Consider the following 18,393-nt stretch of genomic DNA (forward strand, 5'->3'; position numbering starts at 1 on the left):
GCCCATTAATAGCCCATAGTCTAATTTCCACAAGTGTCGTTCTTTTGTCCAAACCCCAATTATGGTACAAAGCCCAATTACCCCGTTTTAATATTTTAGCCCAACATCATGATTACTTCGGCTTAAATAAGCATAATAATAACTTAGCTACAAGACATTAATGTAAAAAGGTTGAACATAACTTACAATGATTAAAAATAGCGCGGTGTTACACGGACAGAGTTTCGACTTACAAAACCTTTAAACATTCGACTAATCTACCCTTATTATTATTACCAACTTAAAATTAAAATTACAAATTGATATTACGAATTGAAGTGATAATTGATACATATGTATATGTATAATATAGAGGGAAGTAGAAAAAGAGGTGTAAAATTCAAGTAAAATTCGTGACCTTTTATAGGCCTACAAACTCCGCGAGTGTGGAGTTTTTATACCTTCAAACTCCGCGAGTTCGGAGCCTCCAGTTTCACCTAACATTCCTTGAACTTTGACTGCCGAAGGATTTTATTATATAAATATAATATATATATATATATATAATTTATATAAATAATTATATATTATATTATATTTATTTACGTAATTAATTTGTAACTTTCGGTCCGTTGCGTCGCGCATTATTAGTTGGTTCATGTCCCGGTTTCGGCTTTTCGAACGTCCTTTCGTACGATTTAATATTTTGAACTTTGCTTTTCGCGGCTCGTTCTCTTGTAACTTTTAGACGTTTCTTATCAATAAATTGAACCTTTTTAATTGTATCTTGTATTTTTTAGCTTTTTGGACCTTTGCGTCTTTAATTCGTCGAATCTGCCTTTTGTCTTCACCTTTTAATATTTAAACGAATATTACTTGTAAATAGGACAACTGCAGCTAAAAGCTTGTCTTTCTTGAGGGATAATGCTATGAAATATGTGTTCGTTTTTAGCATTATCAAATATTCACACACTTGAGCGTTGCTTGTCCTCAAACAATATAGTCTTGAAATAAAAATATACATGAATCACTTCTTTATTCTTCACACTTTGTACATCAGTGATTTTAATACGGCGGTATGAACAATGATAGTAACGATGTGGTTTACAGTCCTGCATGACTATAAAAATTTAGATCCATTAGGAAATTGGATCTTTATGAAATCATTTGATCTTTTGAAAATTTAATCTAGCTTTTACCCTAGATAAGTTTTTCGGAATAACCCTTCACCGGTGTTTGCAAAATATTTTTGTGGGTTTCATATTTGAAAATTTTAGCTCAAAACTTGCGGTTTTGTGTCACCCATTTGCTAACCTTGTATTGGGAAAGCAACACATCCAGTATACTTGCTCCGTATATTACCTTTCGGTAAACTACCGTCCGGTTGTAAAGGAAAGCGTTGAACAAGCAACTGTTAAGGCAATGTCCAGTGACATGCTTTTGATTATGGTCTATATCGTGTCGGATGCAATTACTATCCCTTGTAGGAGCATTAGTAAAGATCACCCTATAGTTTTTTCGATCTGGCACAAGGTCCTATCTTCGACCATGCTATGCAACCACCGTTCTTATGGTTGACACCCGATTTGATTCAGGTGACCTAATGAATTCCAGGTGAATTCCTAGGATTTTACGTTCAATAGTAATGAACACATTGAAAATGGGTTTTCAGAAAACAAATCGGTTTGTAATTTTGATCAAAATATTTTCTCGTTCAAGCTCGAGTTTAGATATCATCGAATTCCATGAGTTTGAATTCTCAATCTTTAAGGTCAATCTTTAGGATTGAGTATTATCAGTCTTAAAAGCTGATTTTTGATCTTTTAAGGAGATTATCCTTTCTGAGGATCTGATTCATTAGTCTTATAAGCTAATTTGCACGGTGCCCCCCATTGTACGAGATAGATCCTCTCATGGTTAGGATAAGTCTGAGCACTTGGCGACCCTGTTTGATACTGAGGTCCGTAGATTTCCAACTGATTTTCGAGAAAATTTTTCAAGGTTTTTCGTAGACTCTACAACTGGTCTGGACGATAACTTCCTGACCTAAATCAAGAAGCGCGTGTCTTTTTTAGAAGACTTTACTTCCTTTTAATGATGGAATTGATTCATCGTGTAGATCCATCTTTATTTCAAATATATTACAGTAAATCAGGTAAAACTGATTAGTATTGTCCAAAGCAAAAGTATCTTAAGTTATTTGTTACAAAAATATGTGATATATGTTCAAAATAACTTGGTAATTTTTCCCACACCTGGCTTTTATTTTCCTTTCTTTGCCTTTTTATTGTCCTCTATTCCATTTTAAATGAATTCTAACATTTTGGGTTGTTTCTCAATTTATGTCCTTTCTGAGGTAACAATAATTTCGGTGTTAACACCTAGTTTTATTGCTCATAAATATGTATAAACATGATTTTTAGTTCATTTAATTGAAAATTTTTCAAATTTTCACAAAATTTGGCAATTAAACTAAGTGTAAACCCGAGAGAATTTATAACCCTTCCCCACACTTGAGATCATGCAATGCCCTTATTTGCATGAAATCAGACTATAATTATAAATTCATGAGGGTGATTAGTGTAGAAAAGTGATTAAAAATACCGAGTTTGTAATTACTAAGGTCGTCGAATGATAGATGGAGCGCCTCATCGTTCATTCCTTTTGTTGTAATTTCACATATGTTTTGCGTCTTATCGTCAAAATTAGTAGCTTTTGCTGAACTTAATCTTTACAAGTGCGATGTTTTACCCTGTTTTGTACATAAGATAAACTACAAACATATATATATATATATATATATATATATATATATATATATATATATATATATATTATAAAAACCTTTATTTATTAAAACAATTTAAATGAATAATTTTTTTAAAATTGTGTTTCCTTTTACTTTAGGTAGTTTCGGTATGTTTACCTAGTCCGTCCCTTGACAAAATTTAAAATTTGTCGTTTTTAAAGCGATTGTTTTAAAAGCAAAGATTTTTGTGGTTTTTTAAATTATATTTTTTTGGTATACTTTAGATCAATAAATTAAAAATAATGATAACAAAATTTTTTGCCCCGCCCTCGGGTAAAGCAACTTCGGTTCCATGACCTAGTCTTCAACTTACGATGAATTTTAGAAATCATTTTTTAAACTTAATGAAATAAAGTAATTTTTCGGGTAAAATTCACACAAAACTTAAATTTAAAAATGCATATTAATTTCATACAAAACCTACAAAACAAAAATTCAGAATGGGGGGAGAAAACTAGTTCTTTAGTGTCTGTTAGTGGAAAAGGCCAATCGGATTTCATTCTCGGAACTACACGAGAACAGAACAATTAACTATAGACAGCATTATTTCTTAGAACATTTGAATCTCCCCACACTTAGGTAGCTGTGGTTTTGAAATTGTGATTAACTTCATCGTCAATTTCGTTTGGACCATAATCAACTTGCATATATGTGACTTTTGCTTTAAGCCATTGGTCGGATTCCTGTGTAATTTCCACAAATTCAACTAGTTTCGCCTTTTCTTTAGGCGATAGATTGGATACTAACCGGTTACATAACTTAAAGTTCCCCATGGTTCTAGCATCGCGAATCCGTTTAATAAGTTTCTTCATTGAACTGTTAATAACGGAGTCATTAAATTTTGTATCAACAACGGGGTTCTTTGTTATCAAGTAATCATTATATTTTACTTCATTTTCCCCACACTTAGGCGTTGTATTATCGTTAAGCACTACCGTTGGAGTTGGTAAAACAACATGGTTCTTACCAATCATTTTTGTTGGTTCAGCGGTTTTGGTTGGTGGAGATTTAGACTTTCGACTCACAAAGGTGATCGATTTTTCATCATTACTAAGTGTCATTCTACCTTTTCTTACATCAAATAACGCCCCGGTGGACGCTAAGAATGGTCGAACTAAAATTAGAGGAAGGTTTGGGTCCTCTTCTATGTCAATGACAATGAATTCGACTAGAAAGGTTAAATTACCCACTCGAACAGGTAGGTCGTCAGCAATTCCAACTGGGTGCTTAATGGTTTGATCAAAGAGTCGAACACTCATTTTCGTTGGACTTAACTCACCTACTCCTAATCTCTTATATAATGAAAGAGGCATAACACTTATACTCGCACCTAAATCTGCTAGTACATCATACATGACACAATCACTAAGTAGACAAGGAACAATAAATTCTCCCGGATCACCCAACCTAGGTGGAGGTTTTGGTGGAACTGTCTTCACCGGGTTTACTTTTACGGTTTTTGTTTCTTGTACCTTCTTATTTTTCTTCTTCTTTTCAGAGGTTTCACAAACTTTATTACCTATTACTTGCTCATACTCAACTCCTTTTCTTGGAAACGGGATGGGTGGTCTGTATGGTGCCACCACTGGCTTTACATACTCGAGTGGTGGTGGTGTTGTAAATTCTTCATCGTTACTCACATCTAAAACCTTCCCATCTTCTGATGATGGTTTTTCAGAATTTGTTGATACCATATTAACATTCTCTTTTCGAGGATTTACTTCAGTATCACTCGGTAGCTTTCCTTGTTCCCTCTCACTCATCATGCTAGCAAGAGTACCTACATGTTTTTCTAGATTCAAAATGGAAGCTTGTTGAGTTCTTAATGACTGATCAAACCTCTCATTTGTTTGGGTTTTGAGATGTTATAAATTGTGTTTGAGATTCCATTAGCTTTGCCATCATCTCTTCCAGATTTGGCTTTTTCTCTTCGGTTTGTTGTGGTGGTTTATATAAGCCAGGTCTTTGTTGATTGAAAGTGTTGTTTTGAGTTGGTTGGTTATTTGGACCTTGTTGGTTATACGAGTTATTGTTTGATCCATTTGGATTGTAAAGAATGTTTTGATTTCGATTAAAGTTGTAACACCCTAACTTAACATGACCACAATATTGTCCGCTTTGCCCGCAGGCGCACGGCTTTTTCTTGGCGACCACACACGAGAAGCACTTTCCCAGGAGGTCACCCATCCTGGTAGTGCTCTTGCCCGAGCACGCTTAACCACAACGTACTCGCACTTCTACTCAGCCTGTGATCCCAAAACGCGTTGTGTCATTTAAGCGTGAGTATTACCTTATAATCCCATGATCACTCATGTCCGTGGGCGATGTGGGATTTGCCTAGGGTGTTACATTCACCCCCCTAAGGACTCATCGTCCTCGATGAGGTTTGCCCCACCACCCCCAACGGCACATGAGTGGCTCTGATACCATTCTGTAACACCCCAACTTAACATGACCACAATATTGTCCGCTTTGCCCGCAGGCGCACGGCTTTTTCTTGGCGACCACACACGAGAAGCACTTTCCCAGGAGGTCACCCATCCTGGTAGTGCTCTTGCCCGAACACGCTTAACCACAACGTACTCGCACTTCTACTCAGCCTGTGATCCCAAAACGCGTTGTGTCATTTAAGCGTGAGTATTACCTTATAATCCCATGATCACTCATGTCCGTGGGCGATGTGGGATTTGCCTAGGGTGTTACAAAAGTTTGGCCTTGGCGGTTGATAATTATTTTGATAATTATTTCCCGACCTTTGGTTCATGTAGGAAACATTCTCACGTTGTTCCATCGTTTGCTCGATGTGACAATCTTTCGTTAAGTGTGGTCCATCGCATTGCTCACAACTGATTCGTATTGCGTGAATATATTTATTCATATTTTCCATTCGTCTCTCGAAAGCATCTATTTTTGCGAAAACGGAATCAAAGTCATGGCTAGAATCGGCTCTAGCCGCTTTAGATGAACGAAAAATATCTTTTTCCTGATGCCACTCATGTGAGTGGGAGGCTGTGTTATCAATGATTTTGTGAGCTTTAGTTGCGGTTTTCTTCATAATGGAACCACCAGCTGCTATATCGATGTCTTTTCGTGTAGCAATGTCGATACCTTGGTAGAATATTTGTACTATTTGATAAGTATCTAAACCGTGCTGAGGACATCCTCTCAACAACTTTCCAAATCTTGTCCACGCCTCATATAGAGTTTCATTTGGCTTCTGCGTGAATGTAACAATTTCTCCTTGAAGTCTCACGGCTTTAGATGCCGGAAAGAATTGTTTAAGAAATTTTTCAACCAAAACGTCCCATTTATCAATCGCCCATTCAGGTAACGATTCTAACCAATCTTTGGCTTCTCCCTTTAAAGTCCAGGGAAATAACATGAGATAGATTTGTTCATCCTCCACTTCTCTAATTTTGAATAGAGTACAGATCCTATTAAAGGTTCGAAGATGTTCGTTTGGATCTTCTTTTGAAGTACCACTATATTGGCATTGATTAGTTACCATGTGTAGGATTTGTCCTTTGATTTCATAATCTGGCGCATTAATGTCTGGCTTAATAATGGCGTGACCTTGGCCAGTGCGTTTAGCTCTCATTCGGTCTTCCATACTTAGAGGTTCCAGATTCTCCATAATTGAATTTGTTGAATCTGAATCACTAAAGGATTCTGATTTAATGGTTGGTTCCTCTACAATCTCTGTTTGAATGATTGGTGGTTCCGGAGGAAAGATTAATGGTTTAGGATCTCTGAATTGTCCCTGAATATCCTCCGGATTCTCAATTGTGAGGTCGGGTTCAAAAAATAGATTATCAAAAATTTGAATTGGAGTACTTGGTTGACTAGATGACGATTCTAAAAAAAAATCAACGGCGACAATATTTGCTAGATGTCTTGATCGAGTTACAGGTGGTGAACGTATGAAAGGTAGTGAACGTTTTGCTCGGTGCATTCACAGAATATCCTATTAGTTATAAAAAGATAGAAAAATTATATAAGTTATCAAATTAATAGACTATTCTGCTTTTGCTCACGTTTCGAATAGCCAAAAGATGTAGCAGAGAGCCAGAACCCTTTAAATCGGAAGCTCACAACTCAGCCACTAACAAATCCAACTATTACTACGAAGCAGAAAATTTGGATGTCTATCAATTTAACTGCTTAAAATAATTTTTCGTTTTGAATTATTAGAGAAGAAATAGAGAAAATTCTAAGTCCTAAAAACTAGAGCGGCGAGAAATAAGAAAGAAAAAGAGTAGCGTCGAAAAACGTCGAAAAATAAAAAATTGAAAAATAAAATAAGAAAGTAGCGCGTCGAAACTTAAAATTCTAAAAATTAAATATTAAAAGTTGCGTCTAAAGGTATTAAAACATAAAAGAAATTCTATATCCAAAACGGCAATATCTTAATTAGGCACTAAATTTTATTAAATACTAAAACGATAAGCGACGTCGTAAAATTCTAAAGCGCCTAAATTTTAGTCTAAAGAAAAAGCACTTAAGGGATTTTACGGCAAAGCCTAAAAATCTAAAAATAAAAAAAAAATACTACGGCAAAAACTATGTCTTAAAACTAATTACGAGCAGAAAATACAAATATTACGCTAAAACAAATAAAAAGATATAAAATATAAAATAAACTTAAAGTTAAAAAAAATACAATTTTTATTAAAAATATTATTTTTATATTATTATTTATAAAAGTATTAATTTTATAAAACTAATTAAAACTTAAAATACAAAATTAATTAAACTAAATTAAACCTAATTATAATTAATAATAATTAAATTTTAACCCTAAATTCGTAATTAATGCTGTACCAGGTTTGACCTGTCAGAGGGGCTCCGCGAGTGCGGATTTACGATACCCCCAAACTCCGCGAGTGCGGAAAGTGCAGGTTCAAATGAGGTGCAGGCCAAAAAATTCGACAGGTTCTGTTTTTATTATACTTTTTATTTTATTTTCTGTTTTATATATATATATATATAAAGTATTTATATAAAATAAATAAAAACTAAAATAGAAATATAAATACTTAATAATTTTATAAATTTTAAACAAATTCTTAAAAATTATATAGATATTTTTTTAATATTTTTGTATTTTTAATATTTAAAGCGTATTTATACAAAAACGTATTTAAAACTTTAATAAAAAATCTTTTTTTTATTAGCGTTGCGCTTTCGGCGTTTAACTTTCCCCGGCAGCGGCACCAAAAATACTTGATGTGTGCGAGGTGGTGTATAAAATAGTTATATTTTTGCTACGAAAAACTATTAAATACGATACAATTTTACACAAGTTATTTATTTATTTATAGAGTGGATATACCTAAACCTTGCTACAACACTTATAGGCAGTGTACCTAATCGTACAGTAGTGTAATTTTTAGTAAGTCTGGTTCGTCCACAGGGAACTCGCCAAGTTTAACGCTATATTTTTTTAAAACTATATTTGTATAAATATAAATATAAATATAAGTAGTATTATTATTATAAAAGGGGGTTTTTACCGTTTAATGACCGGTTTGTCGATTTTAAAACTTTAGTCGTAGTTAAAACCAAATGTAAAATATTAAAAATAAATATAACTTAATTTAAAGGGTAAAGTAAATAACGATAATGAAATTGCGATAAATAAAAGTGCGATAAAATAAAATTTGCGATAATTAAATGGTACGATAAATAAAATGACAATAAATTAAAGTTCGATAATTAAAAGTGCAATTAAATATGAAATATATAAATTATGCTTATTTAAACTTCCGTAATCCTGATGTTTGACGTGTTGATTTTAGTTTATTACCATGGGTTAATTGTACTTTGTCCTGGATTATTCAATATGTCCGTCTGGTTTTTGTCCATAACAGTCCATCAGTCATAAATATAAAGTACGAGTGTCTTCGTCAAATTATCCTTATATCCGAAGTCAAATATTCCAACTAATTGGGGACTTAAACTGTAACAAGGTCTTAATACTTTGTTTAATAATTACACCAGGATATCGACTGCGTGTAAAACAAGGTTTTAATACTTTGTTAACAATTACGCCAAGTGTCCTTGTACATAATTCACCCATGTTTTAATAAGTCTATTAACTATTAATCATTTCCCGTGTCCGGTTAAATGAACGATTATTCATACATATAAATATCCCGCCCATCGTGTCCGATCGAGTATATATGGTTATTTATAGGTACGTCAAATTGTAAATCTTTATATTAAATTAACAAACTATCATTTAATTAAACAAATATAAAGCCCATAGTCTAATTTCCACAAGTGTCGTTCTTTTGTCCAAACCCCAATTATGGTACAAAGCCCAATTACCCCGTTTTAATATTTTAGCCCAACATCATGATTACTTCGGCTTAAATAAGCATAATAATAACTTAGCTACAAGACATTAATGTAAAAAGGTTGAACATAACTTACAATGATTAAAAATAGCGCGGTGTTACACGGACAGAGTTTCGACTTACAAAACCTTAAAACATTCGACTAATCTACCCTTATTATTATTACCAACTTAAAATTAAAATTACAAATTGATATTACGAATTGAAGTGATAATTGATACATATGTATATGTATAATATAGAGGGAAGTAGAAAAAGAGGTGTAAAATTCGAGTAAAATTCGTGACCTTTTATAGGCCTACAAACTCCGCGAGTGTGTGCGGAGCCTCCAGTTTCACCTAACATTCCTTGAACTTTGACTGCCGACGGATTTTATTATATAAATATAATATATATATATAATTTATATAATTAATTATATATTATATTATATTTATATACATAATTAATTTGTAACTTTCGGTCCGTTGCGTCGGGCATTATTAGTTGGTTCATGTCCCGATTTCGGATTTTCGAACGTCCTTTGGTACGATTTAATATTTTGAACTTTGCGTTTCGCGGCTCGTTCTCTTGTAACTTTTAGACGTTTCTTATCAATAAATTGAACCTTTTTAATTGTATCTTGTACTTTTTAGCTTTTTGGACCTTTGCGTCTTCAATTCGTCGAATCTGTCTTTTGTCTTCACCTTTTAATATTTAAACGAATATTACTTGTAAATAGGACAACTGCAACTAAAAGCTTGTCTTTCTTGAGGGATAATGCTATGAAATATGTGTTCGTTTTTAGCATTATCAAAGGGGGTATACCCCTCCCCTTGGTTTCGGCCAAATGGGGTGAGTGGGGTAGGGCCCACTATCCCAATTTGATAACTTGTAATTTCCTTGTGGCCCGAATGCCCGATCGAAACCCGAAACGCAAAAACACGACTACGCGATTAAAAATCCGGAGAGATAACAAATACGAGACGGAAAATATATATAAACACTATATATAAATATATGACATTAAAATATCATATTTAAAATAATTAGGACTTAAAAATCCAAAAAGCTCGACCGTTGATTTGAAAACCGAAAAGATTCGCCGGATAGAAATCCGCGACACGTAGAAACGTATGATTTAAAATATGAATACAAATATTCATTTAACACATAATAATTAATATATTATTACTAAAATAATAATATAGGTCATAGAAATGACGTGGCATGAATAACAGTTAACGGTCGTTAAATAATTAACGGTAAAAGATAACTGAAAAAGTAGGGTCGTTACAGTACCTTCCAGTTACGGAAATTTCGTCCCGAAATTTAAGCAGGTGCAGGGGTTGACTCAGCATCTGGGAACAAATGCGGGTACTTCTGCTTCATCTGATCTTCACGCTCCCAAGTGAACTCGGGACCGCATCTGGCGTTCCATCTAACCCGAACAATAGGAATTCTGCTCTGCTTGAGAGTCTTAACCTCTCGGTCCATAATTTCAATAGGTTCCTCAATAAAATGAAGTTGCTTATCAACATGCAACTCCTCAAGAGGAATGGTCTCATCGGCTTCGGCCAAACACTTCTTGAAATTCGATACATGAAAAACGTCATGAACAGCACTGAGTTCTTGTGGCAATTTCAAATGATAAGCCACGGGTTCAACTCTCTCAATAATCTCAAAAGGTCCAACAAAACGAGGATTCAACTTTCCCCTTTCACCAAAACGTATCACGCCCTTCCAAGGCGATACCTTCAACATAACACGATCACCGACCTGAAACTAAATATCGTTCCTTCTCTTATTGGAATAGCTCTTTTGCCTACTTCTGGCGGTTCTCAATCTCTCTTTAATCTGTACGATCTTCTCGGTAGTCTCATGAATAATTTCTGGACCTGTGAGTTGAGCATCCTCAACCTCATTCCAACAGACAGGATACCTAAACTTCCTACCATACAGCGCTTCAAACGGTGCAGCTTTAATACTTGCATGATAACTGTTGTTATAAGAAAATTCAGCTAGTGGCAAATATTTAACCCACCCATTACCAAAATCAAAGATTTTGGTCGGATATTCCAGGGAATATGGAATATGAGGGCGGATTTGAGTTTCTCTCATTAGGGAGATTGGTTGTCGAAGGGTGTCGGATAGTATACGTTTGACCGGAGCTCAGGTTTTGGGTGATGATTGGTTCAACAAACGAGCAGTTTCTTCGAGGGTGACCGATTATGAATCTTTAGGTAATTGATGGAGTGGATAGTCTTGTAAGTCCCGAAAGTTGAAACTTATTGTTGAGGGTGTCGGGAACTAGGTGAGAGTTTGGTAACTGACGGAAGTATCGAGTTAGTGGGAGTTGGACGACTCGTGAGAGTTGTGTAGATATTATTCGTAACGATTGAAATTGTAACTTTTATAACCCTTTTTTTTGTTAATAACTTTAAAACTTATAGGTTATATGTATATGTATATCGATATGTATATGTGTATGCATATATAGTTTAGTACGTAAATATGGATTGATAGATGTATTTCGGGTGAAAATGGATATATTCATGGATAATAAATTGTCATTCATATTTTATCCACAAAATATTTAGATCATCCATATGAATATTCATATCCATTATTCGTCTATTTAGATCGTCCATATCTATTATAAATAGTGAATCGGATCGGATGAATCAATAAACAGAACATCCCATCCCTAACTACGGCTATTATTATGCTTTCTATAATTACAACTCCAAACTTGTACTAATTGTTAATTATGAAGTATTAACATTCTTTTCTTATAAACACATTTCTTTTTATAAACGTTGGCTCACTCAAGTGTAAAAATCTAGCCCTTTTATGCAAATGGTGGTGGCGGTTCCATACCGAGTCTAACTCACTTTGGGCCAAAATCATCACAAGCATATACGGGCCGGATGGGGGTCTAACACATAATATTACGACTTCACAGTTTTCTTTTTGCATCAACTGGACTAATATTATTCGAGTTGGCAATTCACTTTCTTCTTTAGGGCTGCAGTTTAAAAATTCCTTCCAGAAAGTCGTAGGAGATGGTGCATCAACAGAATTTTGGAAAAGCGTGTGGGTGGGCGATGAGCAGCTACAGTTCAAGTATAGCATATTGTTTCGGCTAGAGGCAAACAAGGAGGCAAAGGTATCTGATCAAGTGGTTTGGGGAGACAATGGTTGCGTTTTCAATTGGGAGTGGTCCAGGGATCCAATGGACAGAACGAAGAGTGATCTAGATGATTTAATCGCCTTGATCAGCTCGTATACCCATAGCAGCGAAGCATCTGATTCATGGAGATGGTCTTTCTCATCTAACGGTAAATTCACAACCAAACAATTGAATAGTATCATAATGGATAAAACATTAGCAGGTGATCGAAGTCTTCCCGAAACCAAACGAAATATGTTGATCCCAAAAAAGATTGAGATATTTATTTGGAGAGCATGTAAAAAAAGGTTGTCGTCATTAATGGAACTTGATAAGAGAGGGGTCGACCTTCATACGGTAAGGTGCCCAATGTGTGATGATGATGTTGAGAGTATTGATCAGGCCTTGATTTTTTGTAAAAACGCTTTTGAGGTATGGACAAGAGTTTACAAATGGTGGGGTTTATGTTGTTTTTCGAAAACTAGTATCGTGGAAGCTTTTGATGGGTCGGTTGCTCAAGGATGCTCGAAAACCGGGGGTCTAATTTGGCAAGCAGTCGAGTGGTCGTGCGGGTATCTTTTGTGGAAAAGTCAGAACTTGAAGATTTTCAAAAGTAAAGTGTGTTGTGTTCCATCGATAGTAAATGAAATACAAATCTTGAGTTTTGATTGGATCTCTAGAAGATTAAAGCACCCGAAGATCGATTGGTGCACGTGGTTATCGAATCCGAATAGTTACTTGGCGATTACATAGTTAAATCAATTGTATGTGTAATATGTAATGTGCTAACTCAGTATATATTTAAGTGATTAGATTGCGATGTATTAGGAGCTTATGGTGTATGCTGCTACCCATTTGCAGCATCTTGTATTTGTTTTTAGGTTTTGGAAATTTTTATTGCTTTAAAAAAAAAAAAACATTTTCTTTTTCTTTTTTTATTACTTTAAAAGTCAGCAAAATTCTTAGGGGTCAAAATGCACGTCAAGAAACGTTAGTTGAAACTTGAAACTGTATGACGTGGCATTTTCATATCCTCTGACACTCATTAAGCACATTATCCATCCACTTGTTGAAAATTAAAAATGAAAAGAAAATGACAAAACCAAATAAGCAGAGGACATGAATGGGAGGGAACATACAGCCGACATGACCGTCGCTACTGCTTCTTCTCTGCCCACCATTTCCCTTAATCCACCTATAGCCGCCGTTAACCTCCGCTCCACCACCTCCCACGTCACCTTCTCCTCTCACCGCCGCCGTCTTATCCCAGTACGAGGTTTATATCTTTGTTTATTACTTTTCTCATATTCATTGAATCTAGATTTTGTAATCTTTGGTGATTTAAATGTGATTATTTAATATTTGATTGATACGTAATAAGTTCTAGGTGTTCGAGTTAATAGATATTTTTGCTTATTACTTTTCCCATATTGTCATATTGATTGAATCTGGATTTTGTAATCTATGGTGTTTTAAATGTGATTATTTGATAGGTAATTAGTTCTGGGTGTTCGAGTTAACAAATACTCCCATTATAATAATGTACATGTTAATATAAGCGTTGTCATAATCATGAGGGAAGCATTTTTTTTGGGGAGTGGGGGAAGTAAAATTTTCTTTAAATTTTGGTTTTTTTTTTAAATTGTTTTTTTCAGACATCAAAATTAGGTAAAAATATGAACATTTAAAAAAGACACTTTGTGACGAATATTATTATTTTGACGGTAAAACGCTCGAAGAAAAAAATGAAAACATTCAATGAATTGAATGTTTTGATTCTGAGTTTATTTGCATTGTTTTGTTTTCATCTTGTGTGAAGTGTTTTTTTTTCGAAATTTAGCCCATTTTTTTTTTTTTTGGTAACCGAGGAACCACTACTACGAATAGGCACATTGGCCTCCGCGCAGCGCGTAACCCTTGGGGCAGCAGGCAACCCAGGTATCACCTGTGCCAGGAAAAGCACCCTCTTGTCAGGGGCCACTATTAAGTTCGTCTGCCTATGGCAGGATTCGAACCCGTGACCTCCCGATTTAGAGTTTAGGGTTTAGGGTTTAGGGTCCTTAAACCCTAAACTCTAAACCGTTCGTGATAAAATATTCAATCTAAACCCTAATTTCTAAACCCAAAACCCTAATTTCTAAACCCTAATAGCTAAACCCTAATTTCTAACCCCTTAAAAAAAACTCAGAATCAAAACATTCAAATGCATTGAATGTTTTCATTTTTTTCTTCGAGCGTTTTACCGCCAAAATAATAACATTCATCACAAAGTGTCTCTTTTAAATGTTCATATTTTCATGTGATCTTGATGCCTGAAAAAAAATTTCGAAAAAAAGTGCTTCCCTCTTGATTAAATCTTAAGCGTTCATTTTGTTGTTTAATTAATCCAAAAAGACTTATGTTGGTAGAGATGAAACTGATTCGTGAATAATTTATAAGGACAATTGATATGTTAGTCTTCAAATAAAATCAAATAACAATCACACATGCAAACACTATCGAGGTCGTGTATATTGAACTGAGTTATAAGATTGTTAGGAACTGAGGCATTGGTCGTGGTGTTTTTTAGTTGGAGTTATTATTTTGGATTGTTGTAATCAGTAGCTTCTTGCTAGTTTATTTTTATTTATGAATTATTGTCTTTAAAAAAAACTGCAAACGCTATCTTATACACCCTAATTTGTTACAGTTGGTTATTTGATTCTGATTATTATATTATATGTCTATTATAATAATATTAAACGTAATGCCAAATATTTGTATCGTGTTTGTATCTCTAGTTTATTAATCATGGCCTGTATTGATATGGATTCTGTAGTTTCTAATGCAAGTTACTCCGTAATACTTACAGAGTAATTTAGTAACTTCTTTAGGATATTTATGTAATTGTTCATAATAGATGTTTATAAAGTAGTTTATTTCAATTATAGATAAAAAAATCTATTATGGTGACATTAAATAACTAAGTTGTTTTTATATAATTAACTGCAGTAGCAAATGAGTCGAAGGCAACAGAGGTGTCTACTGAGCGTATAGTTGAAAAATCAGAGGCTGATAAAATCGTTGATGGTATGGATTTTGGTGAATTATGCAACGAGTTTGAATGTATTAGCAGTCCATCTGTTGAAGCTACTGCAAGACAACTTGTACGCGACATTTTAGAACTGCGAGATGGAAATCGTGCTCTTGGAACGTATGCAGTGTCAGTCAAATATAAGGTATCGAATACAACAGTATTATAATTAGAATGGAAAATCTACAACCGTGTTTTACGGGAGGATTAGTATTTATTGTGTTACTAAATGCAGGACCCCATCAGAAGTTTTACTGGCCGCGAGAAATACAAGAGACCGTTATGGTTTAATGATGCATTAAATAAACCTAACGCGGTGAGAATGTTATGTTGTTTCTTTTAAAACGTTATCGTTTTGGATAAATGATACATAATGGTTCCCAATATAGAAAGATTCACATCTAAATAACTTAACTTCTGTTAATAAAGCATGTTAATAAAGCACGTTGTAAAAAACCCTGATTACTCTCGATTAATCCCCAATTACTTCTTTTTAAGAACAGATAGAACAGATAGATCCGATTTTTCAAAATTCTTTTAATTAATCGGTAAATGTCGGTTAATGGGTCAAAATCGGATTTGTTGGTCAAGGTTGGCTAAAATCAAATTTGGTCAACATTTTAATATAAATTTAAACCAGAATTTTAGTGTTTTTGAACAAATGAACGATTGTGTTTATGTTTTTAGACAATTATGTTATAGTTTATGTTCTTGTTTATGGTTTCTTCTATATTTACACGGAGTATAGAATTTTGAAATTTATTATTTAAGTGTATGAAAGTCCAATCCGATTAATCCCCTAATTTCCGTTTACTCAATCCAAAGTCTCGACCGAGTACTCCCTGAGAAGCGAGTTCTGCAACCTTTTAAAAAAGGACCACTTAAGATTTCAACTTCGATACATTAGTTAATTGAGTCAAAATGGACAAACCCGTGTTAACCACTTACCCCCATCTGACCCGCCCATTTTGACAGAGTGTGCAGGACATGTCAATGTTGTCTACTAGTGTTTTGAATATAAAGTGGACACTAAAAGGGAACCCTAAAAATCCTCTAGCTAGTATAGGAGGACCCGTGATTCTCAAAGTCAACTCTCGATTTACACTCAACCAAATTAGTGGTCAAGTGATCGAGCACGAAGAGCTTTGGGATTTATCTTCGTCATCAGCTATTGCTAAGGCTTATTTTTGGGCTTCACGACGTCTATATTCAACAATCCAGTCGTCCAAAGATTTGTCAGATTCGCTCAAAAACTTCTCTAGCCGTTTTTCACCAAAGAAAGAAGAAATGAATATTTATCCAGATCCCTCCGGTGACCCTGCAAAGGTACATTATTATTATTATTATTAATTATTAATTGATTAATTATTAAATTAAATTAAATTGTATGATCTATCTTTACCATCTATTGCATGTTTGTTGTAGTTTTTCCAAACTGGGGATGATTTTCAAAGGGATGCTTATCAACTAGCACTGTTTCTTGCACTTCTCTACTTTTTAGTGCAGTTTTTAAGGACAACCTTGTAAACACACACTTACTGTAAGTATATATAATATCAACTGTGTAAATCATATTACTGTTACCTTATCTTTCTATATACAAGAAATTTGTTGTAAAACATGAGTTTATATTGTACGGAGTATCTTTTTAGAATGATTATATTTTTCAAATTATAATCTTCACACACATGTAAACAAACAGTGCCTATGTGCATGCATGCGTGAGATCCATCGCGTATATACTAACTTTGTACCCTCTAATTTAACTTTTCAACCAAAAATATTGCTTATACGATGCGTCGATACTTAACCTATTTCTTCATTAAAGTGACGTTTTCTTAACATGGAAGTTGTATAAAAACGACATTTGAGCAGTTATATCAATCTGTTAGAGCCACGGATGTTATCTTTTAACCTTTGTATGAAAAAGACTTGGTTAAGAAACTCATTGATGATCTCATAAATAGGATGAAATTGTTGGTAACATGATAAAACAATAAGAGAGACTTGGCAATATATCTAGCAAATTTTATATATTTAACTCGTATATTCATCTAAACTTGTCAACCGATTAGCTCAAGACCTAACAACCCACTTAGTTTTTCGGACTGGGTCGGTTCAGGTCAAGGTTTAAATTAACGCGTCAACCCACCAACCTCAATAGTCACCCACAAATTTTAACTTGTTGATGCGAAATTAACCCACCAACTGATTATTTTTTTCGATTTGGCTCGGGCCGAGGTTCAAATTATCAGGTCAACCCACCAATCCAGAGGTAACCAATTAAATTTGAACAGATTTGTTAGAGCGGAGATTATGTTAGGCATGTTTAGTATAGCCCGACCCGTTTGTAGGGTTAGGGTTTCTAGAGTTTGCATGTACTATATATATATATATATATATATATATATATATATATATATATATATATATATATATATATATACATATATATACATATATACATATATATATATATATATACATATATATATATATATATATACATATATATATACACATATATATGTATATATATATATATGTATATATATACACAAGAGGGATTCTAGCCCTATCATATCATTGGTCCAAGTTCCTATTCATGTATCATATATAGAAGAGGGATTCTAGCCATATCATATCATTGGTCCAAGTTCTTATTCATGTTCCCCCATTACTATTCCTTTTATTTTTTTGTAATACATTTGCTTTCCTAATACGTCTTTATCACTTTGAGAAAATAGGTGGGATAACATATACCAACACATACAATAACTATCTGTTAGCTCATAAACATGCAGATGAATAGAGAAGGCATTAAATATATTGTTGACATGCATATGAATGCATTAAATGTATAGTAGGCATGCATACGAATGCATTAAATGTATAGTGACCATGCACTCATAGTTAGTTACCATCATAATCTATTTATACCGGATGAAATTAATGGAAGTGCAAGACACAATTTATAATATCTAACATGGTATCAGAGCGTTTTCGTGCCTCTCTTCCTCTT

The 18,393-nt window shown here is 34.0% G+C and overlaps 1 protein-coding gene across 1 annotated transcript; it reads left to right on the top strand.

Moving 5' to 3' along the window:
- Positions 1-13,371: 13,371 nt before the first annotated feature.
- LOC139892869 (uncharacterized) lies at positions 13,372-16,992 on the top strand. The gene is made up of 5 exons (XM_071875994.1): positions 13,372-13,574; positions 15,290-15,516; positions 15,607-15,687; positions 16,347-16,697; positions 16,797-16,992. Exons 1-5 carry the CDS (start codon positions 13,418-13,420, stop codon positions 16,896-16,898), a joined length of 918 nt encoding a protein of 305 aa, XP_071732095.1. The 5' UTR covers positions 13,372-13,417; the 3' UTR covers positions 16,899-16,992.
- The last annotated feature ends 1,401 nt before the right edge of the window (positions 16,993-18,393 follow it).

Source organism: Rutidosis leptorrhynchoides, chromosome 2, assembly GCF_046630445.1.
Source record: "Rutidosis leptorrhynchoides isolate AG116_Rl617_1_P2 chromosome 2, CSIRO_AGI_Rlap_v1, whole genome shotgun sequence".
Classification (NCBI taxonomy): Eukaryota; Viridiplantae; Streptophyta; class Magnoliopsida; order Asterales; family Asteraceae; genus Rutidosis; species Rutidosis leptorrhynchoides.